Below are 21,318 nucleotides of genomic sequence, written 5' to 3'. Positions count from 1 at the left end.
GAACCCCTTACTCTTGCAAGTGTGCCAAGAGAACGGATAACCTCCTTCCTGTCTTTTAATTTTCCTGATGTTCTTTCTCCACATTCTTTTCGCTTTTCCTTTCCTTGATCCCATCCTCTATTCCTTCTAGGACATTCATAGCCCTTTCCCCTACTCTGTCCCCAAGTGCTGTTCTTCTCATTTCTCCCTCCTGACTTCCCATGCTCTTTGTCTCTTGGCTCTCCCCACCCCGGCTCCCAGCGCACACCTAGTCTGATGACTGGAACTGCCTCCTTGACTTGCTCAGAATGTCACAGATCTGGGCCAAGACTGCTGTGCATACCAGCAGGGAGGGGAAGGAAGGCAAAGGGACTGCTGTGAAGTCAGAGATCATGCTGTGACTTTCCCATCAGGGTAGAGGGATCCTCCGATTGAAACCCAGTCGTGGAGAAGGGCCACTTGTCACTGGGCACTCACAGACTCTTGGGGATCCCAGAGCTGGGCAGTTCTTTCAAAGATGCTTTCCACGAGCTGAACTCATTCTGAATCCCCTTCTAGCTCCCCCTAGGCATTTGTCGTATCTTTGATCTACGGCAGCCATTTGTCATATTTCCAATTTCAAGAACTCCCTCTCCTACCAAATGAAGCAGAGAACTGAGACAACTGGAGACCTGCCTGAACCCTCAGCTTGGCATATGGATATGCAAACATATCTGACAGCGGTGACATGTAGGTCTCAGAGTCTGGGTCTAGAACTTTCAACTTTCCTTTATCCTTTTATATCTTCTGTGTCCCCTTTCTTTAGCTTTGGTTCATCTTCCCATTTCCCCCTCTCTGTTTTCACCTACCCAGCTCCCTTGTTGCCTCGTGGGCTCGCAGTGGTTTACCCGCCCATGCCAGACGCCCAACTGAAATGTGCCAGGGAGTGGCAAGGAAAGCCAACTCTCTCCCCTCCCTCGAGGGCCCCGCCCCACTTCATACCGTGAGCTGGGGACTGCTGGACACTAGGGCTCTTGGGGGCAGGCAGGCCTGCAGGCATGGCCGTGATGATCGCCTGGGGATGTGGTGATGGGCCAGCGCGAGTCTCAGGCACACTCTTCTCCCCAGGTACCGCCTCCTTCCAGTCATCCATGGTGCACTGCTGGGGCTGTTAAGGGACAAGACAGAGATCATCCCATAAATTGCCTCTACATCGTTGGATACGCCCCATCTTCTTAGGATTTGGGGTAGCAGGACTTTAAGATTCAGCCAGCCCCAAATTAGGGAGGGGCCCCTTTACTTTCTTGGAACACCCAGAGAGGACTTTGACAAAAACACATCCGAAAGGGGGCTGTGGGATTGCCCGAGCTGTCCTCCCCGTTTGCTCCTCGGACCCTGGCGTTGGCTTACTCACCACTGGTGAAGCGGGCTGCAGTTGTAAGATGACAGCCGAAGCATGCTGGAGCCTGCGAGGGGTGTGGGCCAGGCCTTCAGGGTATCCATTGTGAGGCCCAGCTTCTGGCGTGGGAGGGTGACACTGCTGAGCACTGCCAGGCTTGTGCAGATTGGCCGTGGGGCACTGCAGCGGCAGGGCGGGTGTGACTGGGCCTAGTGGCATGGCATGGGCTTCGGGGCTGGACTGCGGGGCCAGGCTGGGGGGGACCGAGGCGAGCTGGGGCTGGGGCTGGGCTTGGAGCCGTGACTGCTGCTGCTGTGGCGCTGGTTGCTGTGGCTGCTGCTGGAGCACAAACTGGGGCTGCAGGTGCTTGGAGGACGGCTGCGAGAGAAGCTGGTGGGGCTGCAGCTGAGCGTAGGCTGAAGGGGGGAAAGAGCAGGTCAGGGGGCACGGCTTGACCTCATCTTCTGCTGTGTCCCCAGCTGTGCCCCTCCCACCTCCATATCACAATGGCTTCCCAAACTCAAGGTCTCCTGCTTTGATCTCTTTCAGCTTTCACCTAGAGCCTTGCCTGGCCACTGGCACGGCGCAGCTGTCTCTGTTTCCTCGCCTTCTTCCTGTGCTGCAACATTGTTCCCTCTGGCTGCCCCTCAAAGCCCAAAGCAAAGCTCACCTCCTCTGTGAAGCCTTCTTGGACCATGCCTGCTGGTCAGAGGAACACTGGATTCTACAGGGTGCCGTGTGCTCTCTCTCCTCTGTGCCCTTGGCTCACTTTCCTCCCAGCCTATGGTCTGTGTGGCCCCCCCATCGCCCAGCCCAGCTCTGTCTGTTCATTCACACCCTCTGGCTCTGCTCAGGCTGGGCCTCCTCCAGGAAGAGCCAATTCACATAGATGGGGGCTGGACTTCTGGTTCCTTCTGTTATATATAGAGGGACCTCGGGCTAGCTGCTTAACCTCTCTAGGCCTCGGCTTCCTTCTCTATAAGTCAGAAATAAAAATAGTTCCTGCCCAGAAGGTTGTTGTAAGGATGAAATGAGAAAAAAACTGTGTGAATATAATGAGAAAAACAAGTGACATACTGTTCATAGCACAGTGCCTGGCATACGGTCGTGCTCAATCATTTCTAGCTATAATTAAAATGATGATTTCAATCTTGGTCTTGGTTCTCAAAGCATCCTGGACTTATACATCTACCATAAGAACGTGTATCACAGTGCATTGTAAGTTCTTCTTAGCTCCCTTCCCTTCAAGATCATGAACTCCTTGTGGTCAGAAACTATTCTGTATCTCTTTAGCCAGAGCCTGGAATAATGTCTGACATCAGATGGGTGCTAAGGAAATAAACTTCTTGTCCTGAACTGGAATTCATGTGTTGTCATGTGCTACTAGCCTTTTCTTCTCCCATTTTAACCAGGCCCTCTCTTGGAGGTGAGGATTCTTATGCTTTTTTAGTAATCTGTTCAGCGTCTAGCTCATGCCTTGTATACACTAGGGATTCAGAAATTCAGCTCAGAGATTGATTGTCCTTCCTCCTCACTCTGTCTAGCAGCATCCAGGCGAGCCTAGCATGAGGGCAGCTAGCTCAGCTGAATGTGTCTTGCCTCACGGTGGCCCTCCACAAAGGCTCTGCAGCTGGAGGGGAGCCACCAGAGAGGGGCTGTGTCTTACAAATACACAGGGTCACAGCTGGAAGCTCACAAATGCATTTTTACAACCAAAGGTTCCCATCGAACAAGGATAAAGGCAAATTTGGGATCCTAAGCTAACATTTTAAAAGGATCCTATGATCCTTACAGGCGCAAAGCAAACAGATTTCAGAGCATGTGTGTGTGTGTGTGGGGGGGTGCTTCTTTCTTAAAGTTTGTCGATTTACACACACTATCTCATCACAGCCCAACACAGAGTTCCAAGGAGAATGACATTCAGAATGGAAGGAAATGGAACAGAACGGAAGGGGAGGGAAGGGAAGGGAGAGAAAGGAAAGGGAAGGGAAGGGAGGGAAACAAGAGGTGTTAAAGGAAAACAAGGCGGCCCATGGTGGCTGACTGCTGTAGGCTGAGAGAGGGAAAAGGGACAGCCCACAGGCTATGGTCTGGATGACAGTGAATACAGAAGAGGGAAACTCTGGAAGGCAATGTGGCTTTTAGAGAAACTTCCTGGGTTTGGGTGGTGGTGGAACATCCAGATGGAAATTGCCAGTAGGCATTTATTTGGTGATTATAAATTGCCCCTGCCTCCAACTTTAGCCTTGTCTCCCAATTCCACATTGAATGGCACAAAACTTAACAATCAGAATTGTTAATCAGGCAAACTAAACAATCAGGACTTTTTTTTTTTTTTTAATTTTTTTTTTTTACGTTTATTTATTTTTGAGACAGAGAGAGACAGAGCATGAGCGGGGGAGGGGCAGAGAGAGAGGGAGACACAGAATCGGAAGCAGGCTCCAGGCTCTGAGCCATCGGCCCAGAGCCTGACGCGGGGCTCGAACTCACAGACCGCGAGATCGTGACCTGGCTGAAGTCGGACGCTTAACCGACTGCGCCACCCAGGCGCCCCAACAATCAGGACTTTTTAAGATGACTGTCAACAAGTCACTGGAGAGGTACCAAAGAGGCCACGTGGTGCCCTGTTAGGCTCAAGGGGCCAAAAAGACCTGTAGAAGGATGGGCATTATCACTGAAAAAGCAAGCAAACCTCTCTGTCTCTCAGGACAAAGTCACAAATTCCTGCCCTGGGAACAGCCGCTCCACCGGTTGCCCCTGTGAGGTGAGAGCTGGCATAGGTGCAGGGCAGGGAGCCGAGCATCAGTAGCGTGTCCCGCTACTCCCTGGCTGTGTGGTCCACGGCGGGTCCTGCTCCTTCTCAGGGACTCAGAGTTTTATCTGAAACAGGAGGTTTGGGCAAGGTGAGCGCATGAGTCTCTCCCAGCTCTAATCTGATGAGGGTGACTCTCGTAGGAAAGTAGTTGAAAATTGGGGATTTATAAGGTGGCGAGAAGATTCGAGAGGAAAAGGGTTCTAGATCTCTAGCGCACAGAGTACAGTTAGGGAAAATACGCGTTTGCTTGACAAGACTGGAAAAGACACCGCCGGCCTGAGGCCCTCTATCCCAGGGCCTCCCCGTCCGGCCCACTCTCTCCCCTCTACGCTGCTCCTGGAAAACTGGATGCATTGTTTTAGAACAGATGATGCTAGCGTATGCTAGGGATGGAAACAAGGCTCATGAAGGCGTAGATGAGTTCACAGATCAAAGACCGGAGGTATTTTGGGGGAGTGTACACCTGTAACCTTTTGAGGTTAATAAAAAGCAAAGACCATGATTTAGCTCTGGCATTATCCTGGGTCAAAAGTCCTTTTATGTAAAGTATTGCAATGACTTCCTAATTGGTCTTTCTGATTCCTGTTTCTTCTCTCTATAATCCATCTCATGGATTGCCAAGTAATCTTTCTTTTGCAAGTTAATCTTCCTAGTGCACAGATCTGACCCCCGATTAAAAGCCATCGGGGATCCTCCTTTGTCTGTTGTCTAAAGCCCTTGGCATTCAAGATCTCATTACAACCTTTGAATTTTTATTATTTCTTTGATCAGAGCAATCTACTACTCACTGTCCCCTGTACAGAACTTGTGCTTTGTCTCATCCCGCTTAGAGTGTCACACAAATCAAACCCTCGTCATCCTTTCCCTGCCGTTACAGCCAAGGGACTCTTCCCTTTCTCTGAGCTACACCAAGATCTCTCTGCTTTGCACGGCCCTCAGAGATGCAGCGTGTCCAGCGGTCAAGGATAAGCTCTAGAGTCAAAGTGCTCGGATTTGAATCTTAGCTCTGCCACTTACCAGCAGTACACTGCTGGGCAAGTTACTTGACCTCTCTGAACCTCTGTGTCACCATCTTTAAAAGGGGTAATGATGATACCTATTTCATAGTTATTTCAGTAAATGACTTATCTCCTTTCAGAGGCAGAATTTATGGGATTCATTTGTTTCATCCAAAGAACCTTGGATTTAGTGGATGCTCAATCAGTATTGGGGAATGAATGAGTGAATGAATGAATGAATGAATGACAACATGGTGGGACTCTGTTCCACAGAACTTTTCCTCTTCAGAACCAGAGCATGGATGAGAGGGATACAAACCCACAGATCATTTTAGTTTAAGCAGCACCCTGGTTTATTGAAGACCCTCTTCCTGTCCAACCCCCACTCACTACCTTCCTGCACTGACTCACAACCCACCCCAACTGCTCTACTTGCTGTCCATAAAACGTCATATCCTAGTGTGCCTGCTTGGCTTTGATTTCAGTGCTTCCATTTTCTGGAATGCCCTCCTTCTGCTTCAGTGATCCAAGGCTTAAGCTTCTTTGGCTCAGGCTCAGCTCCTGTTGTCTCCCTCTTTGCCTTAACCCTCAATTATGGGTTTTCCCTCAGAATTCCTGAAAGTTTTTATTGTTTGTTTGGATCCGTTTGTGATTTAACATGTACTATCTTGTATACATATTTCCTTGATTCTTAAAAATTGATTCTTATTCCCCTTCTCATTTTAACATAACATCCCTTAAATTGGCATGCGTATCGCGGTTGCTGTTGGTTCAATGGCAGTGCTTTTCCTCCTTAGAGTTTAGTAAAATAATGCCACACCTCACAATCAGTGGTGTCCTAGATTAAATGAAACGGCAATACTTTTACTCTTTTGTGTGTGTACTTCCTATCTATCCAACTATCCTTTTCAGTCAAAGGCATGTTCTCTGTTTCTTTTTCTTTTCTTTTTTTTTAATTTAAGAGATGTGCTTTTGGGGCACCTGGGTGGCTCAGTCGGTTAAGCATCTGACTTCAGCTCAGGCCATGATTGCACGGTCCGAGTGTTTGAGCCCCGCGTCGGGCTCTGTGTTGACAGCTCAGAGCCTGGATCCTGCTTCGGATTCTATGTCTCTCTCTCTCTCTCTCTCTCTCTCTCTCTCTCTCTCTCTGCCCTTTCCCCACTCATGCTCTGTCTCTCAAAAATAGATAAATGTTTTTTTTTTTAAAAGATATGTGCTTTAATTTAGCTGGATGATTTTTATGTGTCTTTCACCTTCCACATTGTCTGACATGATACTCCAGATGTTTGGAGATGCTTAGCGAACGTCTGCTGGTGATCACGGTAAGATCAATGAATGCTTCTCCCTCTGCCATGCCCTCCCACTCAGTGTGGGGTGGCGAGGGTAATATCTGATTGCAGCCATGATACTGGAGCAGGCCATGACCCTCTTCCCTACAGCTAGGATGGGGCATATTAGTTTATGAAATGTTAATGTACAGAAGTCTCTTTTTTCTTTTCTTAATTTTTCCTAATGCCCAGTAACTTCATTTCTCCCTTGCACCCATTGTGGCTCCCCCATCCCCTCCTGCTGTGAAGTCCACTGCTCCTAAGGAGCAAAGGGTTGCTTCCAAGGGACCTCAACCACCACTTTGGAAGGACCCATCAGTTTGGAAGGCCCCATCAGCCCTTTCTGTGATGGAGCATGGGAGAGGCAGGCCCAGGGCCTCCACAAATTAGAGCCCAGAAAGAGAGAGGACTTACAGCCAGGGGGACTCTCCCCTTTCTCTGAGCTACACCAAGGTCTCTCTGCTTTGCGCTGCCGTGTCCTGCGGTCAAATGTAAGCTAGAAGGAGAGACTCTAGGCCATGCTCATCTTCCCGTCTGGTGCTCCAACCTTGAACACTGCTTAGAATCTCAAGAGGCCAATTCACTGCTCCCAAACCAGTTGGTTGTTAGCAACAAGAGGATTAAGGTCCCCCAGGCAGAAGGGATTACTGGCAGGCCCCCTTCATTGCATCCACTGTCAGAATTCATCAATAATTAATCTCTATTGATCTCAAGGCTTCAAGTATGCAAGAAACAGCTCACTGCCCCAGAAATGCTGAGACTCTTGTCCCAAAATATATGGAAGCTTGTCCCAAAATATATTGAACATCTCCTCATGGGTTGCAGGCTTTCTTGTATACTTATTTTTCTAGGACTCTGCTATAATGGACTAGAGTTACTGGAGTTACCTGGTCTCTGGGTGAGGGAGGGATGCCTGTGAGAGAGGATGACATAATTCTTTGCTGCCCACTACTCTTCACGGTTTAGAAAATGAAGAGATGCTTTTAACCATTCATTGACTCGGCAAACATTAGCAAGCACCTTCTACAAAGCAAGTACTATGTTTGGTACTGGCTGAAACATGGTCCCTAGGATACACTATAGTCTAGTAAAAGAGATGTTTACTCAGCGTATCTTGGTAAATGTGACGATAGGAGAGAAGCATGGGATATCAAGAACACAGAAATGGGGATTCAGCTTGAGGAGGGCAGAGAAGGCTTCCCAGAAGCAACGTTTAAGATGACTCAGAGTTAAGGGCTGCCTGAGCGGCTAAGTCGGTTACGTGTCTGACTCTTGGTTTTGGCTCACATCGTGATCTCGCGGATCTCGCGGCTCGTGGGTTCGAGCCCCGTGTCAGGCTCTGCGCTGACAGTAAGGAGCCTGCCTGGGATTCACTCCCTCTCTCTCCCTGCCCCTAACCCAACTGGTGCGCATGCTCTCTCTCAAAATAAATAAATAAACTTCAAAAAAATTAAAAAACAAAGATGACTCAGAGTTAAGAAGATGACAAAAGGAATAGCACGTGGGGGACCCAGAGCCTTAAGATACCCTGGTGCATTCAGGCACCTGTAGGGCATCCTGTACAGCTGAACTCAGGGCCTCTATAGAAGAGGGGCCAGAAGAGGAGGCAGTTTTAGGATGCTTCTAGATTATGCTAGCACCCGCCAGAGGCTGCTCCTCTCTGAAGAGATCTCATGGGATCAGGCCTCGAGGGTAACTGAGACTGAGGCTGACGTTAGAGTCAGAGCTCCACGCACACACAGATAGACACAGAGGCTCCTTTTGGAGAAACCTAAAGCAGCAGCCACACGAAGTTTCTCTAATGTGGTTCCTTGGTGCTGAGGACCACGAGTCTGAGGGGGAAAGTGGAGACTAAGGGAAGTTTCCCTGTAAGAAGAAACTAGGTTATAAAAACAGGACTGCCAACTGCTGGGGCACTCTCTGGTGGCCTGCCTGTGCCTTGATGTCTTTCGGCCCGCTCTGCAGCGTCTGGCAAAACTACCAAATATCCTCTGTGAGCAGAATTCCTAATAAGGCTGCTTGGAACATTAATAAAGAAACTGGTTGCTGCATCTCTGCCCCGACCCGACCCTTGGCAGAGGGATGGCAGTACAGGGTACATGGCTAACGGCGTGGATTTTAGAGTCAGATCTGGGTTTGCATCTTGGTTCTGCCACCTGGAGACTGTGCAACCTTAGACAGATTGCTTAACCTCCCTGCATCTTGATTTCCTGTTCTGTAAATGGTAATACATAGCACATAGAGTAGATGTTAGCATCACTTGGAATCTTAAGTTTCTTTTTAAAGTTTATTTATTTTGAGAGAGTGAGAGGGAGCACAAGCAAGGGAGAGGCAGAGAGAGAGGGAGAGAATGAGTGAGCAGGGAAGGGGCAGAGAGAGAGAGATACAGAGAGAGAATCCCAAGCCGGCTCTGCACTGTCAACGAAGGCACCCAATATGGTGCCCGAACTCACGCACCGTGAAATCATGACCCGAGCCTAAACCAAGAGCCGGACGCTCAACCGACTGAGTCACCCATGTGCCCTGGAATGTTATGTTTGAATTACAAAAAGGTCTACTGCTTTTGCTCAGACCTAGTAGATGCTTATCAGATGGAAGCTATTCTTCAAATACGATCTGCTATTTGCATGTCGCTTTGAACCTCTCCAGGCATTTTTGTAATCTGAATCTCATGTCTTCATAACAATGAGGCTATGAAGCAAACGGGCAGTGTTCCCATTTTACAAGCAAGAACTGAGACTGGTTTCCACTTGGCTTCTGCAATGCAGTGCGTTAAGGGAAAACTGACTTTACTTGACAAATGAGGCACGGCGCCTTACACACAACAAACACTCAAAAATGCTGATGGGCAAGTGAATAATTCAAGTCAGTAGGCACCAAGGAAAATGGCAAGCCTTGGCCTTGGAATAGTGGTTGGAGGCTGCTCAGACCTTTGGAGGTAATCTTGGAGGGAAGGCCAATGACGAGGGAGTGTTATACCAGAAGGCAGGGAGGTAAAAGGTACGTGACAGGTCAAGTGAGTCACAAAAGGGTAGGAGTGGGGGCGAGGAGGCAGGAGATCCGTGTAGGGAAGCCACGAGCGATTAGAGTGGTTCATCAGGCAATGTGGGGAGGGTCTTGCCAGCCCCTATGGAGTCAGAGTCAGTCTTATCAGAAGTCATTAACATGCTATTTATCGAGTCCCTCCTACAGGCTAGGCATTGCAATGGATAAAGTAGGAAACAAAGACACAGTGAAGGTTTCTGAACAAGAAAGAAATAACGGTCTCTGAGGAAGACGATTCTAGCAGCTGTGGGTAAGGATTCCTGACCATCAGTTAAGCCTTTTACAGGCAGCAGGCCTGGAGTGAAGCAGGGAGCCAATACAGAGGAAGGATCATCAACGCCTGGTGGTGAGCTGGGTGGTGATGGAAGGTGGGACCGAGGGGGAAAGGGAGCTCCTACCTGTCGCGAGCCTACTCTGTGCTGGTCACCTCTGCAGCCCACTGCACTCATCTTTACAGCCTGTGGGAAGTGCAGTCATCTTTGTTTTATAGGTGAGGAAATTGAGGTTTACAGAGATTAAGTAACTTGATGATGGTCATAAAACTAGCAAGTGGGGAAGCTGGGGTCTGAAACCAGATCTAACTCTGAAGCCCATGCTTTTCCCATTATAACACTCTGCCTCTGCGGCAGAAGAAAATGAAGTCAATATAACCCTGAGACCTTGAGCCTGGGGTATAAGAGTAGCTCACGGCTATGGGTGGTGGCCGGGAAACTGGGAAAGGGGATCCTCCTGAAGAGGAAGACATCCAGGTTTTTGCTGTTGTTTTGTTTACGAATTCTGTCAATTTTAAAGATGTGTAGGCAGGTGGGGTGATATCCAAGGGGGAATATCCTGTAGACAGGAACTCTACAGGGAGGGGGAAGAAAGACAGGGATGGACCGTACTGAGAAGTCACCTGCAGACAGGTGGTAGGTGTCTGAAATGTAAGAACAGACAAGCTCCTTGAGGGGGTAAGTGTTGGAGTAAAACACCAGGAGGACAGGGCTGAGTCTTTTGGGAGTCCCACAGCTAATGGCAGTGGGGCAAGGGAAAAGGAGGGAGGGGCAGGCCCCACCTACACGCACAGATGGTCACAAGCACACGCGGCCATTCTGGGCTTAGGTGCCTGCCAGTGCCAGCTGAGATCATCCTCCTTCTGTTCCGTTCTTGAAACTTACCCATTTTTCAGGCACAACTCAGATTTCCACAACCCCAATTAGAATTTAAACTCTTGTTCATCTCTGCAACTCCCATATGGTTAGCATTATGTTTGGCACATAATAGGTGCTAAATGAGTATTTATTGAGCTGAACTCAACAATTAAAGAGACAGAGAGAAACTATTTGGGGACGACAGTTAATTAGTCTTTCTGAGCCATATCTTCTTCATCTGGGGAATGGAATAATCACCGTTAGGATTAAATGAGGTATGTAGGTGAGGTATTTCGTACAGTGCCTGGGACACCGTTGTTCATTAGCTGGTAAGTATTACTATTTGCTGGCAACAATCCATCCATGGAAGTAATCAAACGGGAGCCTAGGGGTGAAGGATTTCAGGAAAGAAGGAAGGCTCAACAGTTCCAAGGCCCTTTGTGTATCACAGCTGGTACTCTCTTCCTCTGTCTCTGTCTCTCTGTCTCTGTCTCTTACCACACACATGTGAGCGTGCACACCCACGATGAGGTATGTTAAGCAAACTATAAAACTCCTCCACTGATACCCTCTAGATTTTTTCTCCTGACATAAGAGGAACTTCTTGGTAATCTAAATTTGGTCCTACAGTGGATAGTAGAAATGACCTTCATGGCTGATAGCACGGTATTTAACATCAAATTGTTGCAAATTTTGACTCCAGCTAGATAATGAGCCCACTTGTATATTTTGTTTTTTATTGGATTCTCTAAGTAAAAGTGTCTACCTCACAGTTTGGCAGCTGCTGTGGGAGAGAAATGGGGTCCCCAAGAGTCCTAGAATCAGCAAGCATCACATTGTCAGGCCTATCGCAGACAGAAATCACTATTCCCTGACACAAACCCCTCTCTGTGATGAAACAAAGCCACTATGTGGCAGGCCTTCCCAGCAGAGAATTTTCTCTCCTCTGATGAGACCTGAGGAGAGATGAGGAGACAGAACAAAGACCTGGCATCTGGAGCACAATTGTGGGAAAAGGGTCTAGAATTTTCCATGATCTGTCAGTTCTCTTTTTTTCACAGCATCTATCTCCTGGTCAGCAACTTTCTCCTCACCTTTGGGCCTGAGTGTGCACCCAAGGTCCTGGGTTTATCCCCTAGAATGAGGACTCCAAGAACCAAGCCTACTGTGAGTTGCTGTGGCCCAGCTCCCTCAGGACTCGGTTTCCCTGGAGGCCAGGCCTACTGGACCTTGCCGCCTGCCCTACTTCTGCCCTCCCTGGTTCCATCCTTGAATTTCCGAGAAAGCCCAACCTCTTAGGCTCTGCTCTCCACCCCTTACTCCCCTCCCCCCACCTACCAACCCACCCCTTTTCAGGGCATAAGGGACCTTTTCTATTTGCAGATCCTAAAGAAGCTGGTTGCCAAGGTGACAGGAGCAGGAACAGCAGGGAGCCATGGGGGAGGGGCTCTGCCCCCAAACAGCTGTCAGTGGGAGCAGTCCCAGCTGGGACTACAGCATTTGCCTGTTCTGGGAGGACACGGCCCCCAGGGGGACACATTCCTCTCCGCTATGATCCCCCACTGCCCCTCACCATAGGTCTCCACTGGTTATTCTCCCTGGGGGCAACCAGCCAGCCAGCTCGAAAATGCTCCAACAACCAACAAAACCTACCACCCCCCTTTACTCTCTCTCTCTCTCTCTCTCTCTCTCATACACACACACACACACACACACACACACACACACACACACGCATGCGCACATGCTCTGATCCCTCTGTTCCTTTGCAGTGGGTTGGCTGGGCAGGAGGCCAGAAGTTACCTCTGCCTGGGGACCCAGGACCCAGGGCAGGTGCTGCTTCAGGCTGCCCCCACCAGGTCACAGGGATTATTTCCATCTTGTTTTTTGTTCCAGAGGCCGTGAGAGGATCCAGGGCATCCTAACCCTCCCCACTGCCTTCCATTTAGGAGGTGGGGGTGGGGCAGTGGAACCAAGGGCTTACAGAGAGGAAGGGGTAGAAGGAGAAAGAAAGAATGGGAGGGGCCGGTAGGAGGCAGGTACCATGCAAAGCCCACCGATTTGTGTGGTCTAGATACGGCTCACAGCTGCTCCATAGGAAAGTTCTGTGGAACCACTGCTCTCTGTATTGTGTATACACACATAACCCTAATCCCAAGCCATGCCTGAGGCCCTGGACCTCAGCCTGTAATTCACTGGTGTTCACCTTTACAAGGTTCAAGAGAAGAAAGCCTCCCACTAGACTCTGTAAATTGCAGAATTTAGAACCATCAGACTCTTTGAGCTTGGGATCAGGTACAGGAAAGGCCTAGGAAAGGCCCAAATTACTATAAGAAATGAAAGAGGCAAATATGGCTTAATGATTAAGAATACAGAATCTGGGGGTGCCCACGTGGCTCAGTGGTTAGGTGGCCAACTTTGGCTCAGGTCATGATCTCACGGTTTGTGGGGTCGAGCCCCACGTCGGGTTCTGTGCTGACAGCTCGGAGTCTGGAGCCTTCGGATTCTGTGTCTCCCTCTCTCTCTGCCCCTCCTTTGCTCATTTTCTGTCTCTCTCAAAGATAAATAAACATTTAAAAAAAATGCAGAATCTGGCTAAGCCAGCCACGGAATTGGTTCCTGGTTCTGCCACTTACTACTTATGTGACCTTGAGTGGCTTATGTAGTAAGTTCTTGGGCAACTTCTCTGGGTTAGTCTTCTTATCCGAAATGGATAAACATGGCTACCTTACTGGGTTCTTTCGAAGGTTAAAAGGGGTGGTGTGCATAAAAATGCCTAGAGTATGGGGGTGCCTGGATGGCTCAGTTGATTAAGCATCTGACTCTTGATTTTGGCTCACATCACAATCTCATGGTTCATGAGATCGAACAGCCTGCTTGGGATCCTCTCTCTCCCACTCTCTGCCCCTCCCCCACTCACGCTGTCTTCCTCTCTCTCAAAATAAATAAATGAACTTAAAAAAATGCTTAGTGTATAATCTAGTATACAGTAGATGTTTTATCAGTGCTGGTCCCCTTTCTTCCCGGTTTTCTTGAGATTCCAGGGTTGCCTAGCACCTTTAGGAAGAACTCAAGAACTGGCCTTTCTTTTGAAGGGTCCTTAGAATCTAGGGGGCTGGCTTAGATCTGGGGAGAGGCTACATTTTGGCTTGGGTGGGAATGGGGTTCTCAGGAAGTAGAGTTTGTAGTTTGAATGGGAAGGGTGAAGTGGTGATTTGGGGTCCTTGCCCTAGTCCAAGCTGCTGTCAACTCATTATAAGATCTCCAGCCTTTACCCTTTGAGCCTAGTTTGTTTCTCTGTAAGAACAGGCTGGACTAACCTCTGAAGAAAGCAATGCCAGCCGGTGAGAAACATCTGGAATCACAGGGCAGTGAGGCCTCGGTAGGGGGCTGCCTTCCTCAGTTTAGCAGTGACTGTCAGAAGGCAGAGATTAACCAACCATTTGTCCTTGAAACCTCAACAAGGTAAATAAAGGACTTTAGCTCAGATTCTGCCTTGCTCACTATCATGACATTGGACTTGTGCTTTCCTCTGTCTTAAATACCTCCCCCAACTTTGTCTGTAGGGTAAACTACTCATGCTTCAAGACTCATGTGCCATTTTCTCCGAGGGACAGGATCTCTGGCCCATGCTCCCAGCAGTAAGCTGGCCATGTGTGCCCATACCTACCTTGGACTTACTCTATAATAGAATTTATGAAATTGAACGGATTTGCTTATATATCTGGCTCCCTCCTTTTGACTGCACACTCGCTTAGGTAAGGATGTGTATTTTGACCATCTTGGTTAATCCAGTAACCAGCATACATAGGTTCTCAAGAAAGAAAAAATGCAGGTGAGATTGGACGGTAAAGTGGTCTGGATGAGGACAAAGGGTCACTGGTTACCTCAGGGGTGTGACCACGGTGATTCTCTTTTTAATGCAAAGCCATGGGGTCTCTCACCATATGTATTTCCATGGTCTAACAGCTTGGTCTGATTCCCTAGACTGGTAAGTCTAGGCTCTCTGCAGCTTTTCTTTTCTTTTTTTTAAAATTAAAAAAATTTTTTTCATGTTTATTTATTTATGAAATTTTTTAATAAATCTTTATTTTTGAGAGAGAAAGAGACAGAGTGCAAGCAGGGGAGGGGCAGAGAGAGAGGGAGACACAGAATCCGAAGGAGGCTCCAGGCTCTGAGCCGTCAGCACAGAACCCGACATGGGGCTCGGACCCACAACCACAAGATCATGTTCTGAGCCGAAGTCTAACGCTTAACCGACTGAGCCCCCCAGGTGGCCCTCTCTGCAGCTTTTCTAAAGAAAGACTGCCTACGGTAGGCAAGGCTGGGAGAATGTTAGCAGGCAGGGAGAGAGGTCTAGCCTCAGGGAATGCTGAGTCATCCCCCAACCCCCCCACAGATTCTGCCTCACAAGTAATCTGGTTTTTGTTGTTGTCTTTTTTTTAATCTTCTAGATTTTTTTTTTCTCAAGTGTCGCCCTCATTGGCAAGCCTTTTGGGATCCCCTCCCCAGAGCTAGATAGCTCCCCTGTGCTCCCGCGTATCCAGAGCTCACGGATATGACGGCGCTTACCACACTGTACTTCACAGCACTCGTCTACCACCCAGACAGGGCCCTCTCTGGACGGCAGGGCCTGAGTCTCATTTATCTCTGCACGTCCAGAACTGGCAACGTAACTGGCAGAGATTAGTCAACAAATGTCTGTTGAATGATGAGAAAATCAACTTCCACACTTCCTCATCTCCCTGAGTGGTTCTTACATGCATCTGGCTGGCCCCTGTCCTTTTTGCTGACACTTAGAGAATTTCAAAATAGTCCGGCTGCCAACCTCCGCTCTCTCTGAGAGCTGAGAGCTATGATTGTGTGCTCCGAGATTCACCACCTTCAAGCCCATCGCGAAGGACTCATTTATTCCAAATGATGTGGCTTCCTTCTCTCAAGCTAGAAGGAGGCCTGGTACGGAACCAGGAACCGGTGAACTTCTCAAGATTGGAAGAGGCCAGAGAGACATGGGGCTGGTATCTTAGCACGTCCATGGGAAAAAGGAACGTTTGGAAGTTTTCCCCTACCCCGTAGTGCTCCTGAGTTTTCAGGGATAGGATCCTTGTTCCTGGAGCCCTTACCTGGTGCGACGAGGGGGTGGGTAGCCACAGCGGGCACCATCCGACTGAGCCCAGCCCGGCCCTCCATGCTCCCTGGCACACCGTTGTTACCATCTCCTTTCTTGAGTGGCTCCATCACACTGTCACTTATGCCAGGCTTGGCACCTGCGGGGGAACCCTGAGCGGTGTTTCTGCCTTGTGACGGGGTAGGCAGAGGCTGGCTACCACCTGGCGTGGGTTTCAGGGCCAAGCTGGGCAGGACAGGCTGAGTGGGGGTAGGGCCCGAGGCTGCTGCAGCTGGTGTCTGCTGTGTTCGGAGGGTCAAGTTCTGTACCTGGAAAAGAGGGGTCTATAGGAGTCCAGAGAAGGTGGGTAGGAGCAACGGCAATACACAGTTAAGATAGGGAAGGAGTTAGGGATGGACCTAGGAATGGCTATACAGGATAGTGGGTTGTAAAATCGGAGAGAAAGAGAGAAAATGAGTTAGGGGCTGAAAAAGGAACCAGGAGCAGGTAGAGTTTCTAAAGGGGACAAGAAAGAGTGCTAGTGATTGCATCCACCGGCAGAAGAAATTGAATTCTGAGAAGGGATGACTGTCTAGGCTGGGGCGGGCTCTCTCTCCCTTGTTACCTCCTCTCCTCCCCCAAACTATCAGGATGGGATGAATTGCATTTAGAAAGAATTCCCAGCTACAGCGGGGCATGGGGCTTCCCACACTCAAAAAGGCCAGGGCAGAAGTGAAAGTTAATTGACCAGCACAGCCACCAGGCAAAGGATTATCTTGTCCTCAGAATAAATAAGGTTTAGGCCAGGATTCGTGCGCTTACTCAACCTGGCCCCTGGTGCCCTCTGCTGGACGCACGGAGGCTGTGCCAGACCTGCTCTGACAAATCTGATGATCTTGGCTACCAAGCGCTCTCCAATTCTGTAGCTGGGGTGGGGGTGGGGGGTTCTGCCCCACTGCCCATAGAATCTTTACAGCCACAGCAGTATCTGTGTGCTCCCAGCAGAAGGTGGGGACCCAGGACTTATCTTTGCTCCCTCTTCCATGCCATCTTCCCCCAAACTAGAGGTGCTAGCGTGTATAACCAGAGTGGGATTTTCCACTTGAAAAGCAAAGCAGAAGATAATACTGGGGAGGGTGTAAGGTAAAAAGCTAGCAATGACCACCCATTACTGGCAGCCATGTTTGCCTCAGTATGCTGTGCTCTGACTCCTGATCTATGTTTGTGAGGGAATAGAACAGAGTCAAGGGTGGCTGAGGCCTTCTCAACAGGGAATTCATTAAGGAGTAGAGTAAATCTGGGAGCATCGGGATGTCCTGTCTCCCCCCGGCTTTCCTAGAAGATCCCAACCTTTCCAGAGTCCAAGCTCCTCCAGGCCTTGTGCCCATACCCAGTCTCAGTACCCCTCTACGGAGGTGCCCACCCCCCTGCCCTCCCACCAGCATGGAATCCTCACCTGGGCGGGGGTGGGGGGCCGGGCGGGGGAGCCAGTGCCGAGCTCAGGCTGCACAGTAGCGACGGTGGCCGTGGGCGTGAAGATGAGCTGAGGGGACAAAGGAACAGTGCCGCCTAGGCTCCTAGCTACCTGCACCAGGTTACCTGGCTGGGCCTGGAATCACAGGAAACGAGGCGCCTTTTACCTGCCCAATGTGGGCTCAGCCACAGGACAGGACGGTTCAGCCAGGGAGCAGATATGGGGAAACGGAGGCAGGAGAGGGAAAGAGTCCAAAGGGGGCCACCTGAAAGTCTCAAGAGGCTTGTAGAGTCCTGATCCAGGCTGGGCAGTGAAGGGGAGGGTGGAGGAGAGCCAGTCTGGGGATGCAGGTCGGGTTTACTCCAGAAGCCTCTGGAGTGGCTCATGAGGAGCTCATCCTAGAGGGGCCGACATTCCCGGGACACCCTGAAGTCATTCTCTCCACAGCATCCTGGGGAGCAGGGACCTAGGGCGCACACAGATGCCCTAGGACCTCTTTCCAGGTCTAACCCACTCCTGACTCCATGTCTGGGCCAGAACAGGACTCCCCTGCACGAGGGATCAAATTAGATGTGTTCTTTTCTCAGTCTGTAGCCAAATTTAGATTCTGGTAGGGGGTGTGCAGGGATAACAGTGGTAGAGGAACCAGGGCGCCCAGAGCCATACTCATGTCTGCCTCTCCTTCCGTGGGGTACAGGCTACGTGGTGCTCTCTGCATGACACTTCCACCCCGCGAGCCTAGCTTGGTGCCCATGTGGACGTGCTGGTGTCCCACAGGCTGCTTTCCCCAGACCTCCGAGAGGCATGTCGATGTCTACTCCTCTGTGCCTGTGTGCCCTGCTTTGGGGACGGAGGCAGATGGGCTTCAGGACTCCAGCTGGGGCAGGTGAGGAGGACAAGGGAATGAGTAAGCTGAAGACAAGGGCAGGTTTGGGCAGTGTCACACTGCGGCCGTCCCGTTCCCTAGGAAGTAGAAAGTTGTTCCGTATACTGTGTGTCTATGAAGCTATTCCCTGGGAATGGAACATCCACAAACAATGAACTCAGAGTCAAGAAAGGAAGTGCTGGGTCAGGACCAGAAAAACTCCAAGCGTCAAGTTCTGGTCACAGAAGCAAAGTGGTAGTGGTGGTGGAGGTGGGGGGTGGGGGGCGCAGGTAGGACTGTATTGTCTTCAGGAGGGCATGTCAAGGAGCTGAAGGGAGAAATCTTCAGGATGGGAGACACGAGATCAGAGTCTGTGATCTGAGCCCAACACAGAGCTGGAAGTTATCGCCTCCTGGGGAGCATGCTGCTGTTTTCCCTGGAAATTCTTCTAAATGTTAGGAACCCATAAGGTTCCTAAGGACCTTTGCATCCCTTAGGGACAGGTATAAAGGACAGATTCTAGGTATGCACGTCCAGGGCTGATACTGTCCTGAGCACATTCTACACATTCAAACAAGCTGAATTAATGAGTGATAGAGTGACCTGATGGGCATGGGGTCCCAGGTGGGAGAGCAGTGGAGGCAGCAGCATGTCCTGGAGCTGAATGCCACTTTCATGACTTGGGCTGGAACACACCTTTGGCTCTTGAGCTAGCGGTGGCCAGTCCCTACAAGGATGGCCACAGGGGCCAAGACCCCATTTCTGTACAGTACCTGGATATCTGTGCGTTTGCTTATCTTAAGTGACCAAGTGTACTGGCCATTTGGGCATGAGCCCCTGCATTTTCTACCCTAATTAATTTGGGGGAGCAGTTTCTGAGAAGAAGAAGACAATTAGGGAAGGAAAGGAAGCATCATGGGCAACCTTCTCTATTTCAGCCGGGAACCCCACCTGTCCTTGGGTCACTGAGCCTGTACCAAAGCTCCCACTCAGCCTTCCAGGCACCCTCTTATTTATTCCACCCCTTACCTCTTGCTGCCTGTCCCTTGGTGCTCCTTCCCACCCACCTCTCTAGCCTCCTAGTTCCCAACTTGTCTGCCTTTGTCCTTCCAGCCCACCTGAGCCGTGGCCCAGGCTGGGTACTCACCATCTGTGCCCTTAGATACATCTGCGCTTGGCTTGCAGTCAGGGCCGGAGAAGACGTGTTACCCAAGAGCACGGCCTGCTGGGCGATGCCTGAGGCTGTCGCTGAGTTGACACTCTGTGCCCGGTTGATGAGCTGGGCCGCTGCTGGGGAGGCTGCCAGATTGATCTGATGGGAGAGACACACACAGTGGGAAACAGGAAGTTCTGTTGGTAACCTCTGTGCCTCCCTCATCCATTTCTTTCCCCCTCTTCTGTTCCTTGGTGGATTCGGCCTTCTCTAGGACCATCTCTGGTCCCTGGGCCCCTCAGCACTGCCCCATCTCTGGCCTACATGTGGAGCTGCAGGGAGGGTCCAACGGGGGGAGAGACTGAACTGTAAACACAGAGCCTGGACACCAGCATGAAAGAGGACAGAGACTTACTGAAGGGTTAGAAAGAGGCAAATGCTTCTTTTTCTGGCAAGAGTAATAGATTCCAGCCATGACTGCACATGGCTAGGGATTCACTACCTGGGGCTGGCAGCCTGCAAGCATCTGGGGCAAGGAGGAAGGAGCTGGTCCCAGAGCTATGGGCTCTACCTGCGGCTCCCCAACCTACTCACCGAGGATGACTGGGCTGGGGCCTGTGCAGACACATTGCTGCCTGAAGTGCTCCCTTGTCTGTTGGCCACCAGGCTTGCCTAGAAAAGAACAGTTTGTATCGCTAGAGTCCCAGATCTCCCCCAATCAGTCCCCGAGCTCTCAAAGGAAGGACTTTAGGAAGTACTATAGGACAGCGGTCAGTTGTCAAACGCCTAGGGTCAAACCCCCATTCTACCTCATCTGCGTGTGACCTTAAGCACGGGCCTCAGTTTCCTCTTTATAAAGTGGGGATAATAACAGAATCTACCTTGTGGCATTGCGGAAAGGATTAAACGAGGCAAAGCATTTAACATAAGCACTCAAATCATTAGCTATCACTGTTACCCATCTTCCTAGGTCTCTGAAGCCCTCTGCTCCACCCAGCTCTATCAGATCGGGCTCCCGGACTCTGCCAGAGAGTCGTGCACGTGCTGTCTGGCACATCCAACCTTCCCCCCTCCCCGTGGCTGGCTTCTCACTCTTCCAGGGTCAGCTTCCCGTCACCCAGCAGACGGGCCTTCCCTGGCCACCCAATCCAGGGCACCTCCTTGTTCTTCAGTCAGAGCGAGCTGCTCCTCTTTTGGAGTGCTTATCACAACTCAGAGACTTAGGTATTCTGTTTCCTGGTCTCTCTGGGGTTCTGTTTACTTGCTGTCACCCTGCTTTAAGCTCTGAGAAGACGGGGTGCACAGTATTCAGTGTCTGACATGGACTGTGGTAGGTGCATAAAACTTGTTGAATGAATGAAGGAATGAATGAATGAGTTCCTCTCAGCCACCAAGGACAGACAGGAAGCTGGGTGGGCCACAGCCTTCTCTTGTGGACACCCCCGTGGACCCTCGCCCCTCCCGGTGGTGTGGTGGTGTGGGGAGGAGGGGTCCCCCCAGCCCTTCTTCCTGCGGCCAGAGAGTTCTACCCCTGCACTCACGGGCCCGAGTGAACTTGGGGAAGGTGCCGGACCCTCTCTTGGGTAAAGGACCATGACCATCCTGCCCACTCGCCAGGGGAAGAGAAGGCCCGGGGAAGTGCGCGCGGCACCTGCTCCCCCTCCCTCTCGCTTCTGCCACCCGCAGGCCCGCTCTCACCTGCTGCACAGCCGCCAGGCTCTGGAGCTGGGCGCTGCTGAGGTGCTGCTGCTGGAGCGCTGCCGTCTGCAGCATGAGGTGCTGCTGCTGGGCCGCGTACATCTGCTGCAGGTACTGAGCCGCCGTGCTGGGCTGCCTGTGCAGCGCCTGCTGGATCACCTGGGAGGGGAGAGCCACGGGGACGCCGCCGTCAACCTGCTCGCTGCGGACCCGCCCCTTCCATGACGAGGCCTTGTCAGAGGACAACCCTGGGGCCTAGCCCCTCGCCCTAGGGAGGTGGGAAGGCAACTGCCTTTTGGACTTTACACTCCTCTGCCTCGTCTGTCTGTCCTGCACATCTTGGGCTCC

General features: G+C 50.6%; 1 protein-coding gene across 6 annotated transcripts in view; it reads right to left on the bottom strand.

Moving 5' to 3' along the window:
- The window catches only part of PHC2 (polyhomeotic homolog 2), a 53,692-nt gene that overhangs the window by 29,779 nt on the left and 2,595 nt on the right, over positions 1-21,318 (bottom strand). For 2 of the 6 annotated variants that reach the window (XM_047083594.1, XM_047083595.1), the window contains exons 2-8: positions 20,971-21,129; positions 19,867-19,944; positions 19,267-19,431; positions 17,237-17,389; positions 15,797-16,109; positions 1,373-1,773; positions 961-1,126 (exon numbers count right to left, since the gene is read on the bottom strand). In XM_047083594.1, coding sequence (XP_046939550.1) covers positions 961-1,126; positions 1,373-1,773; positions 15,797-16,109; positions 17,237-17,389; positions 19,267-19,431; positions 19,867-19,944; positions 20,971-21,129 — 1,435 coding nt within the window. The remainder of the gene's footprint in view (positions 1-960; positions 1,127-1,372; positions 1,774-15,796; positions 16,110-17,236; positions 17,390-19,266; positions 19,432-19,866; positions 19,945-20,970; positions 21,130-21,318) is intronic. The other 4 variants (XM_047083596.1, XM_047083598.1, XM_047083597.1 and 1 more) reach the window with 4 other exon arrangements.

The sequence above is a fragment of the Lynx rufus genome, unplaced genomic scaffold (genome assembly GCF_022079265.1).
Source record: "Lynx rufus isolate CCGP_SWC_20201006 ecotype Redwood Valley unplaced genomic scaffold, mLynRuf1.p SCAF_2, whole genome shotgun sequence".
NCBI lineage: Eukaryota > Metazoa > Chordata > Mammalia > Carnivora > Felidae > Lynx > Lynx rufus.
Note: the sequence above shows the minus strand (reverse complement) of the source record. Positions and strands in the feature narration are given on the sequence as shown.